General features: G+C 31.0%; 1 protein-coding gene across 1 annotated transcript; it reads left to right on the plus strand.

Moving 5' to 3' along the window:
• Window positions 1–5,548: 5,548 nt before the first annotated feature.
• Window positions 5,549–14,366, plus strand: LOC143053710 (uncharacterized). The gene is made up of 5 exons (XM_076226497.1): window positions 5,549–5,675; window positions 7,359–7,532; window positions 8,523–8,641; window positions 10,467–10,587; window positions 14,206–14,366. The coding sequence occupies exons 1-5, from the start codon at window positions 5,609–5,611 to the stop codon at window positions 14,364–14,366; spliced, it is 642 nt and encodes a 213-aa protein (XP_076082612.1). The 5' UTR covers window positions 5,549–5,608.
• Window positions 14,367–18,986: the final 4,620 nt, after the last annotated feature.

Here is an 18,986-nt window from a genome sequence, read left to right on the forward strand (position 1 = left end):
AAGAGGGGTGGAAAGTCCCATCAAAAGTAAACACACCCTTTGCAACTAAAATATACATTTTAAGACGTACTGTAACTAGCAAAATTAGGACAAAAAAATATGTCAATACCTAATCATTCTTATGCGGTTTCTGAAAAGAAGCAAGGATAAGCCAAACAATTATAACTTGTCATTGACCTTTGACCATGATTAAAGTCACTCAAAAAGGGCAAAACACCTTTAGGGGTCAATTGACAATTTTGGTCTAGATAGATCTTACTTTGCTGAACATTATCGCTGTTTAAATAACACGCCGGTGAGCTATAAACTATAGGCTCTCAAGAGCCTGTGTCGCTCACCTTGGTCTATGTGCAGATTAAACAATGGACACAGATAAATTCATGACAAAATTGTGTTTTGGTGATCATGATGTGTTTGTAGATCTTACTTTACTGGATATTCTTCTTGCTACTATTATCTATATCTATAATGAACTTGGCCCAGTAATTACAGTTGAAAATATATTATAAAAATTTATTCAAGATAATAACCAAAAACTGCAAAATTTCCTTAAAATTACTTATTCTGGGGCAGAAACCCAATAACAGGTTGTCTGTTTTGTCTGAAAATTTCAGGGAAGATAGATCTTGACCTGATAAAAAAATTATCCCTGTCAGATTTGCTCTAAATGCTTTGGTTTCAGAGATATAAGCCAAAATCTACATTTCCCACTATGTACTATTTTTAGCCATGCCGGCCATCTTGGTTTGTTGGAAGGGTCACGCCACTCATTTTTAAAATTAGATAACCAAATGATGATTGTGGCCAGTTTGGTTAAATTTGGCCTTATAGTTTCAGAGGAGAAGATTTTTTAAAAGAATACTAAAATTTTAGAAAAATGGTTAAAAATTTACTATAAAGGGCAATAACTCCTTAATGGGTCAACTGACAATTTTGGTCATTTGACTTATTTGTAGATCTTACATTGCTCAACATTATTGCTGTGTACAGTTTATCTCTATCTATAATAATATTCAAGATAATAACCAAAAACAGTAAAATTTCCTTAAAATTACCAATTTAGGGCAGCAACCTAACAACGGGTTGTCCGATTCATCTTAAAATTTCAGGGCAGATAGATCTTGACCTGATAAACATTTTTACCCCTGTCAGATTTGCTCTAAATGCTTTGGTTTTTGAGTAATAAGCCAAAAACTGCATTTTACCCCTATGTTCTATTTTTAGCCATGGCGGCCATTTTGGTTGGTTAGCCGGGTCATCGGACGCACTTTTTAAACTAGATACCCTAATGATGATTGTGGACAAGTTTGGTTTAATTTAGCCCTGTAGTTTCAGAGGAGAAGATTTTTGTAAAAGTTACAACGACCGACGACAGACAACGGACGACGGACGCAAAGTGATGGGAAAAGCTCACTTGGCCCTGTGGGCCAGGTGAGCTAAAAAGTGTATTGGAGATTGGTCAAGAAAAATAAACAATAATAACAATTTTGTCTCAATCATTTTCAGATTGATCATACACATGTGTCCCCCCTTTTTTGTAATTGTTTATAGACACGATTCGCCCGTATTCTATAGATTGTTGCTGAACTATTCAGGCTTATACCAATATTGATAAAAACAATAAATATTTTAATTATCTAACACTGAATTGTCAATCAGAATGAATATAAAGGTCGCAGGATACAGATCTCAGGCCATTGTTAACGACGATCGTTGTTTCTTCTTTCAGGAATTCTGTTGTTTGTTGAAGTCGTCATTTTATAAAATTGAATATAAACTTACATTATTTTACGTATTTCAGTCATTGTAAACCATTATCCGACAGCTAAATGATGATATAGGTCATCGCTTGAACATCCTCCATTTTCTTTTAAAACGAAAACAAACATTCAAATGCCCGGATGTGTATATCTTTTTCAAGCCGATCGAAAACCATGCATATATATGTCAGGATCGATTATATATCTTAGATAATTTCTTAACGAATAAGTTCCGATACTTGTATGAAGTATCAAAAAATAAAAGATATATTAAGCTATCATTTGAGACAAAATTTCATTACATATATACGGGGAAACCAATAATTAATCGTGATTAAAGTTAGTGTACACTTTATCTCGGTTTGTACCGATTTGGTGAAAAGTGACATATATAGAAAAATGGGGGTAGGCCACTTCAGAAATCAATATCTTTCTTATTTCTCGATAGTTTTTTACCATCAAAACCGTTTTGTAATCGCATTATATCGATCTTTCGTGTGGCATTAGTTTGACATAGCTAATATTTATACTTTTTTTTGTACATATACCTACAGTTAAGGTGTACACCTCAACTGTACACTTTACTGAAGTGTACAGATTATGTCCAAAAATACCCCCGAAGTGTGCAGTTTAACCCCTAGATGTAGATATATATATATATATATATATATATATATATATATATATATATATATATATATATATATATATAATGTACGTAGAAATCTGTGAAAAAGAACCATATTTTTGTTCACTTTATAACTGTTTAAACGTAGAGAGGATACATTGTGTTCAAAAGTCATACTTCGATTGAGAGAAAACAATTTCGGGTTACGAACTAAACCGAAGGAAACATCAACTCTAAGAGGAAAACAAAGTAACAACAGGAATACTGAAGTGCAACAAAACATTCGCCAATATAGGCAAAAGACTACTATTTGATACCAGCTGCCATATTCCTTACTTAGTATGACTATGAGCAATACGACGGTTACAATATGTGGAGCAGAATGTGATTATCTTTCATGGATTCAGAGGAATACATAAGCTTTATTTTGTAGAAGTTCGTTTTGTTCAGTCTTTAGTGTTCTATCTAGTATTTTGTGAATTTGATTATTTGTTGATTCCCCGTCTTCGTTCTTTTTTGAATCGACGTCGTCTGATTATTTTGAATTAAGCGTTTTGTATATATCCTTATAAAATCGGCTGCGTCTTTTCATCCATTTATTTTCATTTTCCTTGCAAACTATAGGTTCCGATGTGTTCCGATGTATTCCGACAAAAACAAGTGTTTTTTGTTTTGTTTATTTCGTGTATTTAATGAAGTTCAATTTGAATCACTATATCCCAAAAATGTTAAGCATCATATAAAATCATTTGCATTCATGTATATACAGTTCAGACATGTATCATACGTTGATATGGTGACAGAGGTTTGTTCGCCTATCAAAAAGCACCTACTCTGTATGTCATTATTGAGAAGATGTAGAGTATTGAGCATCTTTGGCCTGGTTCTCTCTTTTAAGAGCAGTTATCATTGAATACAGCAAGTAGAAATATTCATAACATAAACGATAGGGATAACGACACAGTAATTTATGACTACCGACAGTTAGATGATATTAGTAATGAAAAGAGAAAAACGACATCTGGTGATTAGTTGCACGTTACACGTATTGTAGAACTTGACCCGACTAATCACCAGTCAAATACCTTTTTTTATATACCTTAATTTTAAATAATTTCCCAAATGTCTTAAAAACCAATTGCAGTAAACTAAAATCCGTATTATTTTGTACAATAATCCAGTTATTCTTTAATTTTAAATCAACCGACACTTCTATAGAATAAATTCATCTAAACGAATATAAACGGACTAACATAGATATTCCGAATGGGGATTTTGACTATATCTGACAACGTGCTGCATAAAAGGAAATGTATATTTACTATTTAGTATTTGAACTGTATGATACCAAAACTACACAAAAAAAAAAAATCTTCCTTGACGAAACTTACTCAAATCATAATTTGTTAACTTCACGTAAAATATGATATTTATTTTGTTTAAAAGTTTTTGTATGTAATTATTTATCCTTGAAAAACTTCCTCATCAGTTTATCACAAGGCTTTGTATGAAGATACTGTTTTCGATTTGTTGTCTTTCCTTGTCGTTTACTGTTTCTAACTTATCTAATGTGTGAAATCGAATATAATTTTTGGTATATGATTAACAAATCTTTTTGATAGGAGGAAATACGTGTTTTAGTGTTTCCCGATTGATACAGATCTTCGATCTGTAAATAAGCTTATAAAACGATTTGTTTAAATGGAATTGAAGACTATCATCTAAGGTAAATTTGGTATTTTTATAGGATATTATGAGTCTTCATTTGTTGTGCTTGACATTCATACGATGAAAACATAGTATTTCAATCAGTTTAATTAAGGTCTGACTCTGGTGTTCAGTATGACGTCCGTTGCCACTAAACTATTACATATTTTTGTTAAGGGGACAGTTAATGCACGCTGCCGGGTGCGGGATGTTCTCGCGATGTCTAAGACCCATTCATTAGTTGCCTTCTGCTGTTTCCTGCTTTAAAGTCGGGTTGTTGTCTCTTTGACACATTCCCCATTTTCATTCTCAATTCTATTGACAGTTTTATTATAATGTTTTAATAATTTTTGTCTATGTCTCTTTAATGAGCTCATTTCTTGGCAGTTGGCTTCAATGTTAGGAGTCAAGTGATATATTTTTATTATTGATATCAGAAAGAATAGTTAACTGACAGTTGGTCATAAAGAAATGCCTGGACGAGACAGTACATCGTCAGGGAGAGTCCAACTCGGGGAGGAGCTTACATCTTATTTATTTACTGTTCTTTGTCTTTTGGTCTCATTCATTTTTTCCTCCGGGGTGTTAACAGTTTTTTTTCATATATGACTTTGAATGTTCATTTGGAGCCCTAATTCATTCTTTTATATCATCTAATGGCGCTCTTTATTGGTCATTTGACCCTTACATGCCTTAGTGACACAAGTTGTTGTTTTGTATCTAGTTTTGACTAGCTGTTGACAAGATACAAAAAACCTTTTTTTTTTTTTTTTTTGCAATGTGATACGGATTTTTTTAGCAATATCTATGTATCGTTGGTACATTCAAGCCAACACATACCATTCAATACCAATGTATAATACTTGGAGTAATTAAAAATGCACAGATACTATCCTCATGTTCATGATATTTTTTTTTATCTTGGAAGAATTTAGGATCTTAATCTTATTTTTTGAATATTTTAGACGTTCTCAGTTAAAAGTCATCATATTACAAATCAATATGCCCATCGGCTCTCTGACACGGCTTAATAAAGCTGTTTACAATAACGACGGTAGCAGTTTTAGTATAATATATAAAGCATTTAAAAAAATATATCTATCTTAAAAAAGATCTATATATTTATAGATTTTTTGGTTAACTGCTGTCAATGTGTTTAACATTTGCATATATTTATGTAAAGAAGAAAGTAGCTTCTGTCTATATGTAATTCGATGTTCGTATTTTAAACTTTAACAACATTCATAAATAAATCTAATATATAATGTCATCACCATTTCACCGAGACAACACAATCAATAATGCATTACATGGAAAGTTTTTTAAATACCATATCAAATATGAATAGATGTAAATGTAATTTAAGGAAAAGATTGAACAAAATGCTTCTTGTTTTAAAAGTTTAATTGTTAATTATCTCCCTTTTAATAGCTGTAGTCCTACCAAGCTAAAGTATACCACTGGATGTAACATAAAAACATTTCAGAGATCACTTAAAGTAACAGTTCGTAGGATGGATATTCGATCTCAAACCTATGTATGGATTGCATGTTTCTTTTTTTGCTGGAAATGTGAACACAGTGAGTCATGATAAATTTGTTTGATATCTTATCATTATTAAGATGATTTGGCATGAGTGTCAGAGACAACTCTCCATCCAAGTCACAATGTATAAAAAATTAACCATTATAGATCAATGTATGGCCTTTGACATGGAGCCTTGGCTCATACTGAAGAAGAAGGAATATAGGGCGCCAATATAACTAGTGTAAAACAATTTAAACAGACAGTGTATCAAAATAAAAAAAACGAGAATGAGAACCTCTTTTGAACCACACAAACATCCAACAACCACTAAACAACACGTTCATGTCACTTTAAATGATCAAATAATAACAACTTAAACTGTGATGTTTTAGATACATGTATATATACTTTGTTCTTGAATATCTGCTTAATTCTAAAAAAAAAAAAAAAGACACAGATATTTAGTGTTGAAATATAGCTGTAGAAAACCTATCGTAAACAAAAAGAGCATCTAATCATATAAATCTTCATATTGATTTTAGTTATCGAACCCATAGTTATGAACTCATCGTGCCGTCACATGAACTTATTCTGAGAGTTCACCAGTTCAACATTGTATTCTTTAGGTATTGTTTTATCGCTATTAATTGAACAACAATATTTTCGTTTTTAAATTGCCATATTATCTTACGGTCTGATGTATAAATGCATATTGATCCCGCTTCCATGAAATGTTTTGATTTGAAAGAATTAACACGGATATGATTGAGGACCCACAATAGATGGTGTACGGCTTATCAATATACAAACAATGATGCTGCACAAATAAGAGAAGTTATCTCAAGAATAAAAACACCATAACTTTGAAAAAACAAAAGAGCATAACATATCCGTTAATAAAAAAGAAAAATAAGGGATATAAGGTATCCATACAGGACACACAACCAGTTCATGCAAAGCAAAAAAAAAATAAAAATAAAAAGCAAAGTTACTGCGCTTTTATTGCTGTTCTTCATCTCAAATTTATAGTGAAACCTTTAACATGGATCAAATTAACTCTCACATCACTGCAAGTTTAAGATTGGCCTTGGTACTGGCTTGGGAAGGATTCTTTACAAAAATAATTTGGATAGACTTTGTAAGATATAACACTACTTAATCGGGCATGGTTCGAAAAGAACATAGTCGAAAGCAGTACATATTTAAAACATATTAGTTCCCACACATACGGCTAAATCTTAGGGTATTTAGCATATATAATAGTACTTAAGGTATCAGACTAAAGGTGAACAACTGGTGATCTTTGTAGAACACCCAATTTTCTGATAATTTTGAATAATAGAAAAACATATATGAATCAATACTCAAATGTGTCTGTCTAAAACCAGTTATTTTCGTTAGTAGTTTTCTCTGTTTATTGGTTCGTAAATAAATCAGCGGTATTTTTTTCGTTTGCATAATTTAATATTTTTGATTTCGGAGCCTTACATAGCTTGACATTCGGAATGAGTTTTACTCATTTTTGGAGGTCGTACGATGACCAATAATTGTTAATCTTCTATGCAGTTGGCCTCTGGAGGAGAGTTATCAAATTGGTAAGTATACCACATTTATATATTTAAGTGGAACATATTTATGTAACAATCCCTCGTTCTTCTCAACATGGTTTGATTTCCAAATGATGTTTCACTTAGACATGTTCGTAATGATTTATCTGCTGCTTAAATATATTCTAGTAAATGGAACTAAAGTGAACACATGGAAACAAGCGGTTTTAGATTGTTATGGGTTTAATTCCTCTTTAGAAAGCAATACGACTGTTCTCAAAAACTACATGAACAATCATACAGAAGTGACCAGTATTTGGGTTGGTGGTTTTGAAGCCTTACTTCCTTGGATAGAAATACGAGGTAAGTAATCCATCTTTTTTTCAGTACTTCTGATTGAATTATATTTAACTGATTTATTTCTACTCCATTACCATTCATTAACTTTGTGTAAGTAGAAGTTTATGGTTTAGGCTAGAACGGTTGACTTGGTTTTATACAATAAGTGTACTGTGCAATGATATATGTATATATTAAAACTCCTAGTAGGGAAATCGATTGATTTCTTTCTTTTATAGTTCCTATTTATTGGAAAAAATCAATAAATAGCAAAACAAAAGAGGTATGAGTGCCAGTAAGACGACTATCCACTAGAGGTCAAATCAAGTGGATGTAAGCAATGTTAGGCAACTGTATGACGTTCAACAATGATTAAAAACATATACCATATAAATATATATAACAAGCCTGACATGGAAATTTTGAAACTAATATTCAACATTAGTTAACACCAAAACAACTTACGAAAAATGATTATGACAGACAAAAACTAACAACAGCGGTCATGTTTCTTTGGATAACTTGTGTGTTTTTATTTGTGCATAGATAATCCATATTGCTTATTATCAAATGGTAAACATATTATAGCTGTTTAACAAATGTTGGTCCATTCAGGGCATTGTTCGTATAACTCTTCTATAGTTGATATTTAGTATTAATGTATTGAAAGCATTACCATGACGATTACCTCTAAAGATTTATCTGTGTTTAGTCCTAAAATTCTAAAACAATATGTGTCCATCAAACTTTTTTATAATGTTATTCCGAGCATCCCTAAAACGGCATCGATTGTTGAAAAGTGCAAATGCTGCAATAAAAATTGGTTACTATTATTATCTGGAGTATCACTTCTTTATCTATTTTTATCATGAAATGTGTAAAATCGGTTGGAAAAAATGTCCCAAACAGTCACTTGAAATATACGGTTAATAAAACCTATCTGCAAATTCTTTTAAATATCCATTTATTTTACACTTCTGGTGTATGCTTTAATGTTTTTTCTCTCAATTGAAGGTTGCTATAATATATCACTAATACGTAACAGCTTAAACCGAGATGAGCATGTTGCAGAAAATTCATCATTCTGTCAACTGAAATGTATGAACAGACGATATTTTGCTTTTAGCCAAAAAGTAAGTTTATCAGTCACGAAATAGCTTCAAAAAGGATTAATTTAGATTTTTCCTCAGATATGGTGAATATTTAGTACATTAACATGATTAATATGATAAACCTGTCTAATAATGTGCTAGGTTGTACTGTATGTATCAGCTTTATGTGAAAACTCTTCACAATCTCTTCGAGGATTTGTACATCAAAACCTTGTCCATGGTAGACCATGTAAAATATACTAGTATATGAACCATGATTAAGAGCAAATATACTATGGACACATATGACATGTATATCTTGTTCTTTTTATTTTTCCTCAGTTATTGGTGCACCTTCTACATTTTGTAGATTAAATAATGTATTCTTCATACAAATAAAGCAGATCGGAAACAGGATCAAAATTGAATAAAAGAGAGGGGGAAGCTACAAGTGGAGTAATCATACTGTGGATTCGTTTATTTTCGTGGGTATCAATTTTTGTTGATTGAGCAAACTTGCATTTTTGTACTTTTTTTATTTCGTGGTTTTCCAAAGTCTGAATTTATTCATACAGCAAATTTGCAATTCGTTGAACATTTACATTTGTGGTTTCCCTGTACACACGAAATCCATGAAAATGGATGTCTAACGAATAATAATGAATCCACAGTAGATATTAAATAACCAACAACGTAACATAGCCAAAGGGCAAGTATTGTCAACTTTGTACATTGCAAAATACTTAAAACTATAGATTGAGCAACTACAAGCTTATCACGATATACTCAACTATTATTAGTATATAATTTCTGCATTTTATCAAAACTGAAAGAACTATCTTCGGCAATTCATTTCACTTTCGAACCATGATTGATCTCCCTACTCGAAATATTATAAGACCACTTAAATCTTCCAAGGCCATATTTTCGACTAAACCTATCGATACATTATGAACACAAATGACGGTATGTAGTATTCAATAAACTTTGAAAACAAAGTAAATGCAAGAGAATTCGTCATTCTCTTATCTCCCGTTAAGCAACGTTTCATTGAAACATGTTTAAATAGTACTAGTAGTTTTTATTTGCTTCGTTTTTTGATGATGACATATCTCTTAAATTTGAACATGCACATCGGTATCTGTATTTTAGAAAAACATGGAAAACAAAATACAAGAGAATTATTAAAAGCTGGCATTCAAGATTCTAAGGATTAGCAGTTTGTTTGTCGTATATATCCATGTCAACATCGAAGTGTTGACTACTGGGCTGGTGATTTTCTTATCCCATGCATAGATTATCTTAGCCATATTTGGCACAACTCTTTGGAATATGGATCCTCAATGCGCTTTAATTTTGTACTTGTTTTGCTTTATCAATATTTTGATATGAGCGTCACAGTTGAGTCTTATGTAGACGAAATGCACGTCTGGCATACTAAATTATAATCCTGGTACCTTTGATAACTATTTACACCATTGGGTCGATGCCACTGTTGGCGGACGTTTCATCCCCGAGGGTATACCAGCTCAGTAGTCAACATTTCTGTGTTGACATTAATATCTGTTTCCAAAACTTTATTTTTTTCGAAAAAACTAAGAATTTTCTTATCGAAGGAATAGATTACCTTAGCCGTATTTGGCACAACTTTTTGGAATATTGGATCCTCAATGCTCTTCAACTTTGTAATTTGTTTGGCTTTATAAATATTTTGATATGAGCGTTAGTGGTGAGTCTTAGGTGGACTAAACGCGCTTCTGGCGTACTAAATTATAATCCTGGTACCTTTGATAACTAATAACCTCAACCCTACTACAACAGAAGCCGGTAATCAATTTAAAAAGAATGAAATTTACATATATTGCAGGATGATACATGTGTGTGTTTTGATGAACACGAAGTAGTAAAAAGAGAAAGTGAGAATGCAAGTTTCTGTCAAGAATGTACAAACCAAGGAGACTGTAATGCGTACGCTGTTGTATACAAAGGTTTGGTTTCCCCTCTAAATTTTAATAAGAGCTGTGATATCACATGTATCACTTGTATGTGATTTATCGTCAGAAACGTTAATTTTAATCTTAAATTTATTATCTGAATAGTATGAACAATTTATATGATTACGTCATATGCAGTCATTTAGTCAATTTCCAAACTTACCTACTGCGATGAGTCCTGTACCTAGTCACGTGTATGGCAGTTAGAAACTAAGAGTTCGTTTCTATGTCTGTCGTTTGTTTTTGTTGCACTTCAGTGTTTATGTTGTTTCGTTGTTTTCCTTTTATAGTTGACGTCTTTTTCACGGTCTTTCTTTGTAACCTTACGATTTATCTTAATCGATTTATGACTTTTGAACAGTGGTATAATACCGTTGCCATTATTCAGTTATATTTTGACAACTTGCTTGCTTCCTTTTTAATCATGTGCCTGTCCGAAGTCAGATGCCTGTTTTTCAGTAGTTGTTGTTTGTTTATGTGTTACAATTGTGGTTTTTGGTCATTTTTTGAACATAAATTAGGCCGTTATTTTTCTCGATTGAAATGTTTTGCATTGTCATTTCGGGGTCTTTCATAGCTGACTATGCGGTTTGGGCTTTGTTCATTGTTGAAGGCCGTACGGTGACCCATAGTTGTGAATTTCTGTGTCATTTGGTCTCCTTGGGAAGAGTTGTCTCATTGGCAATAATACCACATCTTCTTTTTTATATTAACCAAATATATATATATGCATCTTTTGTTCTCTTGTTGATTTTCATATTCTTGACTTATATTTTTGCTTAATATGAGCTTTTTCTTTGATTTTCTGTGTTGATATTTGATATTATGAAATAATATTGTTTGCTTTACCTCCATGTTGACCTTTTTATCTGGTTTGTTCGTATAGTTTGTTCACATCTTGTTTTGAATATAAAAAAAAATAATGCAATTGTCATACAATTGGAAGGTTTTGTTAAATATAAAACCATGTTTAATAATTTTATACATAAATACCAAGTACGATATATGACAGTTGATTTTAATTCGTTTGGTGTACTTGAGCTTTTGATTTTGCGATACCATGAAGGACTTTCCGTTTTGATTTTTCCTTGGAATTTGTTATTTTTTGTTATTTTATTTATTGTATATTGATAAGTTCTACATTTGATTAATAGCTTCTGAAAAGTTTGAAATTCGACTGAATAGATATTAGATATTAGAGCTACAAGAAAAGTTTCAGAACAGTTCTAAATTGATCGCTGTTGATAAGTCTGAAAATTATATGAAAGACACTACAGTAAATAACTCAATAAATTTGTGATCAGTCTTATAAGAGCTGTTCAGATAAAAATGTCGGTTTCAATTGTGTAAATGACACACACTCTTTTTCTTACAGATAACACTTATTATCTAAGAGTCTCACAAACTAATTCAATCACAAACACAATTATATAACCATGCAATCTGGTTTAAAAAAAATCAAAATAAGGATTATATGTAAAAATGCAGCTATCTATGTAAATTACAAAAAAAAAATGCATTGATTTATAATATCCTATCACTGATTCTAAAAATATCATATGGGCAACGACGGATTAGTTTCCATCTCAATATATATATATAGTTTCCATCTCAATATATATATATAAACACCTAAAAAAGTGTACACAACAACTACAAATACAAAAAAGGTAACTATAAATGTAATTATTTATAAATATTTCGGTTAACAGATAACCTTCCTCAGTCAGATTCTGATGTTAAATAAATCATCTTTAAGTCTTCTTAGATAAAACTATTACAATCATGAAATTTATACAATAACAAAGTCAAACCGAACATCAGTTTAGACGCTTGCACCATTCAAAAAATGTGTTAAACATGACATAGGTTATATGGCTTATTACAACAGAGAGTTCAAATATAAGCTTTAAATACAAATAATAATGTGCGATATGACCTAACACAATTCTAAAACTTTAACGGGAACGACAATGGCATAATCATAAACTAAGACACATACAACGAATGAAGAACCATTGTCATATACAGTTACATATTAACATGCAAAAAGAAGAAAAGAGTAATGTTTACTAATAAACAATATGACATACACGTAGTTCAAATGAAGTTGTATGCATACGTAAGACCATCAGAAATAAACCAAATACCGTATAGTACTGTAAGTTATAAAACAAAAAATTCCCAACCCAAACGAGAAAAATCAGGGGCGTAAGTTAAACTAGATTTAACAAAACAATTTATGAAAAACATATATATCCTATAGAAACTAGCGACACTTACTAATCTACAGGCTAATCAAAATAAGTTAAAACGTGTTATTTATATTATGCAGAAGGTTGGCATGTAGTACTAAATAAAGGCAACAGTAGTATACCGCTGTTCAAAACTCATAAATCCATGGACAAAAAACAAAATCGGGATAACAAACTAAAACCGAGGGAAACGCATTAAATATAAGAGGAGAACAACGACATAACACTAAAATGTAACACACATAGACAAAATCCCACGAGAATAACAAATATAACATATATATATAACATCAAAACCAAATACATGAATTTGGGATAGACAAGTACCGTGACACGTCTTATCGCAATGTGAATTTACACTCAAAAATAAGAGAAAACAAACGACACAACGTTATAATGTAATACACACAGAAACGAACTATAATATAACAATGACCATATTCCTGACTTGGTACAGGGCATTTTTAAAGGAAAAAATGATGGGTTGAACCTGGTTTTGTGGCATGCCAAACCTCGCACTTTTATGGCCATGTGAAATATAACATCAAAATGACAACACAGGACTACAATATAAATAAATTGGAGAACACAATTGACAAAGAATCACACGAACAACAGCCAACAAAAGGCAACAAGTTCAAAATTTTAATACGCCAGAAGTGTATTTTGTCCACACAAGACGTGATGCACAGATACAAAAGTTTGAAAGCCGAAACGAGTACAAAGTTGAACAGCATCGAGGACCAAAAGATCAAAAAGGTTGTGCCAAAAACGGCAAGGGTTTTCTGTTAAGTTACCAGAAAATCCCTATAATTTAGAGTAATTTATACTTTTGCAAACAGTAAATTTAATAAAATGAATATTCAAAAGATGTACATGATAAAGCTGAAGTATTAACTAATTACAGGAAACAACTGAAATACATTTACATAACCAGACATTTGAAACACAAAAGTAGACACATCCGAATACGTTTAAACCTCTACGCCAAGTGACGTCCTATTTGAAACTGAAAAATGACGAAAAAATGACGTCATTTGAATTAGTAAAACAGAGCATCAAAAAATGAAAAATGACGTCACATAAGAATGAATAAGATAGAATTAGGATTAATTTAAGATTATATATTTGAACTAAATACTGATATTGCATTTAATAACAAAGCACATTTTAATTCTTATTAATATAAAACTGAGGTGGAGATGTGCAAACATGATGTGCCGCACGAAAACTGAAAACTATAACATTTCTAACAAAATTATAAGTACTGTCAAACTTTTACAAAATCAATGTAACAAATTCATAATTTTTTCATTGATTCTATAGTCAAATAAACAATGCACTATTTTGTTTTTAGTTTTTAATCGATCAATTAGTGAAGAGGGATATGACATTGACTGCATGTCTTACGCGTGCAGCTCTCATGATGCAGTGCCAACATTTCACGAGATAAGATGTTCACAATATTGTTTATCTTTATGTCGTGAGTATATTTATAATGAAGACAAAAATGAATAAACAAAACTCATCCGAAAGACCAAAATGATTAATTTCTCAGCAGCAGTTTGTTTCTCTTACATTGGACTCATAAGTTGCTCACACCGATTAGAAGTAAAAGATAAAGAAAAAGTTAAAAAGCATTGAAACCAAAGAAACCCCAAAATCGTCCTTAAATGTTTTATTTTCAGTTCTGAACGGATATTGTTTTATGTCTCTTTATTTATAGTTTTAATTCTATCTTTTTATTTCTATCCATTTGTAAAAGTAAAGATAATTAAAATCACTAAGTTCATTTATCCGATTTTAGTTTAAAGCAACTATCTGCACAGGATTTATACAGTTTGGTTGAAAAGAAAAGAAAATTCGATGAATAATACAATGCATTGCACAATTCAATATAAATATTCTTTGAATTGTTATAAAACACATCACATTACAACATTACATACTTTATCCGATGTATATCCAATTTCTAAAGAAATACCTGGAATGTCACTTTTTGTCGCGTTTGTACATTCGTGTGACGCACAGTCCGTAATTCTATTATGCTAATTTTGTATACTATGGTAAATTAATTTCAGTTATTCGATGTAATAACGTTCAGAACATATATAAGTGTACTAATATATTATTTATTTACGTATATCTCTCTCATGAGTGTTCTTGAACTTATTTGTACTCTTTTCCTATCCTGTAATGTTGTCATTTTAGCGGGATTGTTAACATTGCCATTAAGCGCGAGAATTTGTTAGCCACAACACCAGGTTAAATCTACAATTCTTTTCCGGAATATTGCAGTAGTTATCTAATAACTCGTTTCTATGTATGCTGCATAGACCTCTGTTTTTGTTGCACTTCAGCATTTCTGTTGTTTCCCTCTTATAGTTGATCTTTCCCTGAGTATTAATTCTTAATGCCGTTTCTGGTAAGATACGACAAAGAACTTCGATGACAGTGATAGACAAATGTTGGTATCTCAAATGTTTTCAAATTTAAAAAACGGAATACGCATGTAAGAAACCTAATCATTGCTAATGTCACTAATAAACAAGATACTGTTCAGCTCTATCTGTTTTATGTTATCTTCTATTATTTATATTGACTGCGTTATGTCATCGTCCTTCATGCTTCATTTTGACTCTGTCCCCTTAATGTTAAGCCATGGAGTTGTCAGTTTATTGTTGACTTATGATTTCAACTGTCCCTTTCGTATAGTTTGCCTCTCTAGTATTGCCCTTTAAACGTTTTGAAATACACCGATTTTTTTTAATTGTCTTTGTATGTATTCAGAACATTCCAGGTGCTATATAGTGTATGGATAACCACATAACGCAATTTCCCTTTTTAAGTTATAATTCTGCAGGTGTAGTATCTATATACATGACAGATATGCATAACTTGTGAAGTATCAATTGTGTTAATGATAAGGGAACATATTCAGTATGACGTTATAATGCTGTAAGGCCTTTACAATATCCCGAGCCGGAATTCATTTATAGTTGTCAGTTGGTGTTTACTACATGTACATGAGTCACGTTTGTGATTTGTTATTTTGAATTGGAAAAAATCTTCACTATCTTATAACGTATCATTTGAAAAATATAAACCCTATATAATGGGACACACGTTTCCCAAAATAAGATGTTTCGTGACTCTTAACAATGTGCACACATGGTCTGTAAAAATCATATAGCGCACTCTCAGATTTTACGATAAAAACAATCGCTTGAAGGCGTAATACCACTAAAACATAGAACATCACATCCGACTGCAGATGAAAAAGTGGTGAAAAAATATTGCCTTGAATTTGACAGTTACAGGAAAGGAGTAGGTTCACTAACTAGTGAAAATGGCCCCATTCTAAAAAATGTTTCTATTGTGATTAAATAGTTGTATGTGATGTATGAAGCATGAAAACACATGAAATTAACCAATAAATCCATACATTTTCATTTTGGGGTAAATAATGAAAAAATCATTAAAAAACGCTGATTTCTGGAAAATAATTTTAATTTCTTTAATATTCATTTTCGATAATTGGTAGTTAGTTGAAATTAACACAAACTAACATGTCTTAGTATTCAGACTAAATTTTTGGACTTATTTGGGAATTTAACCTAATTTTTGAGAGAAAAGATGAAAAAATCCTAAAAAATCACAGATTTCTGGAAAATATCCTTATTTTCTTAACTATTGACTACTATGAATTCATTTCAAGTGAACATTATCAAAAAATTACCTGCCAAGAAATTGAGACACAATTTTCATACATATTGTGCTATTGAACTTCATTTTTTGGGGAAAAAGCCAAGAAAATATTCAAAAATCACTGATTTCTGGAAAATTATTCAAACTTTTTAAATATTTAATTTTGATAATTGGTTGTTAGTTAAAATAAAGTCAAACTAACATTTCATAATATTAGGACTCAATTTTGGACTTATTTGGGAATTTAACCTCATTTTAGGGGGAAAGGTTGAAAAAATCATAAAAAATCACAGATTTTTGGAAAATATTTTTATTTTATTGAAAATTGAATACTATGAATTCATTTCAAATGAACATTATCAAAAAATTACTTGCTTAAAATTCAGAAACAAGTTTTATACATATTGTGGTATTTTACCTTATTTTTGAGGAAAAAGTTTAAAAAATATTCAAAAATCACTAATTTTTGGAAAATATCTATATTTGTTTTAATATTTATTTCTAATATTTGGTTGTTAGTTAAAATGAAGTCAAACTAACTTTTCATAATATTCAGACTAATTTTGGAGAATTCAACCTCATTTTAGGGTGGAAAGTTGAAAAAATCATTAAAAAACGCAGATTTCCGGAAAAATATTTTTATTTTCTTAAATATCCACAACTATGAATTCATTTCAAATGAACATTATAAAAAAAATTACCTTCCAAAAAATTGAGAAATATTTTCATACATATTGTGGTACTCAACTACAGAGGAGGGGGGGGGGAGGAGTTGAGAAAATATTCAAAAATCACTGATTTCTGGAAAATATCTATAATTTTTTATATTGATTTTCTGAATTAATTTTTGAGTGAATTTTATCAAAAAACTAAGGCTAAGTTCCATACAAGTTTTAGTTTAAACTCATTTTGGGAAGAAAGTTAAAAAAAAAATCATACATTTTGTATAAGTTGGGAAATTGTTCTTATTTTTTTTATTTTTTTAACTTTTTCAAATATTGAGTAATTGATTTAATTTCTAGCTAACAATATCACAAAGTAACTGTTCTACAACTTTCAAAGTTAATATCATACACATTCTAGTATTCATCCCATTTTGGTGAAAAAGCAGAAAAAAAAATCATACTTTAACTCACAGATTTCTGGAAATATGTTTGATTTAAAAACAAAGAAATGTCTGAAATAAACCTGAACCTAAACCTGAATCATTCTTAATACTTTGATTAACCAGAACAGCACATAATTTTAATGTGTTGTGAAATTATTATTGAGACGAAATGCATCTTACTGAGACAAAATCCTGTTGAAGCAGAACATAAGTAAATGTGAGTTCTTGTCATGAGCAAACTCTATATCTTTCATACACAATAAAGTTAATATATAGACAAGTATATGACATTAAATAATTTGGACACAGTACAAGTTTATTCCTCGATCACAGAGCCAATACTCTCCGTTTCCGACTCTGAACTATCAATAGTTTCTGGCAAGTTTTTTGCGTCACTCAGGTACGTGCTCCAATCTTTTACACCATATGATGTTGTACCTGCATTCCTAGCACTGCTTAAGTACCATATTATAGAAGTTATATGGGCACAAACACCTACAACACGTGCACCTGCACGACATGTGCAGTACCACGAATTAACTTCAGATTCAGAATATTTAATCCATACAAAGTACTTCTTAGACGACACATGACGACTCTGTATTCTAATCCTAAGAAGGTCAGAAGCATCCTTATGGAAACATATTTGTGAATCTCCTTCCATATATTCCTGAATGTAAGATGGTGAAAGCTTGAGTTGATAAACTCCACAAGTAAGTGACCTCAGTTGCTCATCAGTTAATTGTGGTAAGGGAATGTCGCTGTCCTGTATTGGCTTCCACTGCACCGTCCCTCTTTGCAGGTTGTTCTCCTCAACATATTCTTTCAAGGTATTAATCTACAATAAAAAGTAATTTTTGCATTGATATAAGTAAGTTTAAATACTAATTTTGCAATAAGGGTACAATATGTACAAGACAAAAAATGGATAGTTATCTTGCTTATAAAAAGTTTTAAGATATAAGAATGCATGTATCACTTAAGCTTTTGGTCAATGTTTATAAATACTGTCACAATGCAGTAAAAATATATCTGTGTCAAAGACATCTATATGTATCTTGGGTGTAACAGAGCACAATTATATTTTTATTATATTTTTGAAACTTGCGGTTCAAATGGTCGCTAAAGCTTGTACATAGGGAGAAAAGGGTGAACATTTGATTGGTAAACTTTTTCTTATATGCAATGAAACGTTACGTGAATTTTTTTCTATAATACTGAACAGGATAAAACTTTACTCATGCAAGTATTTCTTTAATTGAAACACATAAATTCTACAAATTTTTTTTGAAAAGTGCAAATTTGATAAAAGGTAATAGGGG

This window comes from Mytilus galloprovincialis, chromosome 12 (genome assembly GCF_965363235.1).
Source record: "Mytilus galloprovincialis chromosome 12, xbMytGall1.hap1.1, whole genome shotgun sequence".
NCBI classification, from domain to species: domain Eukaryota; kingdom Metazoa; phylum Mollusca; class Bivalvia; order Mytilida; family Mytilidae; genus Mytilus; species Mytilus galloprovincialis.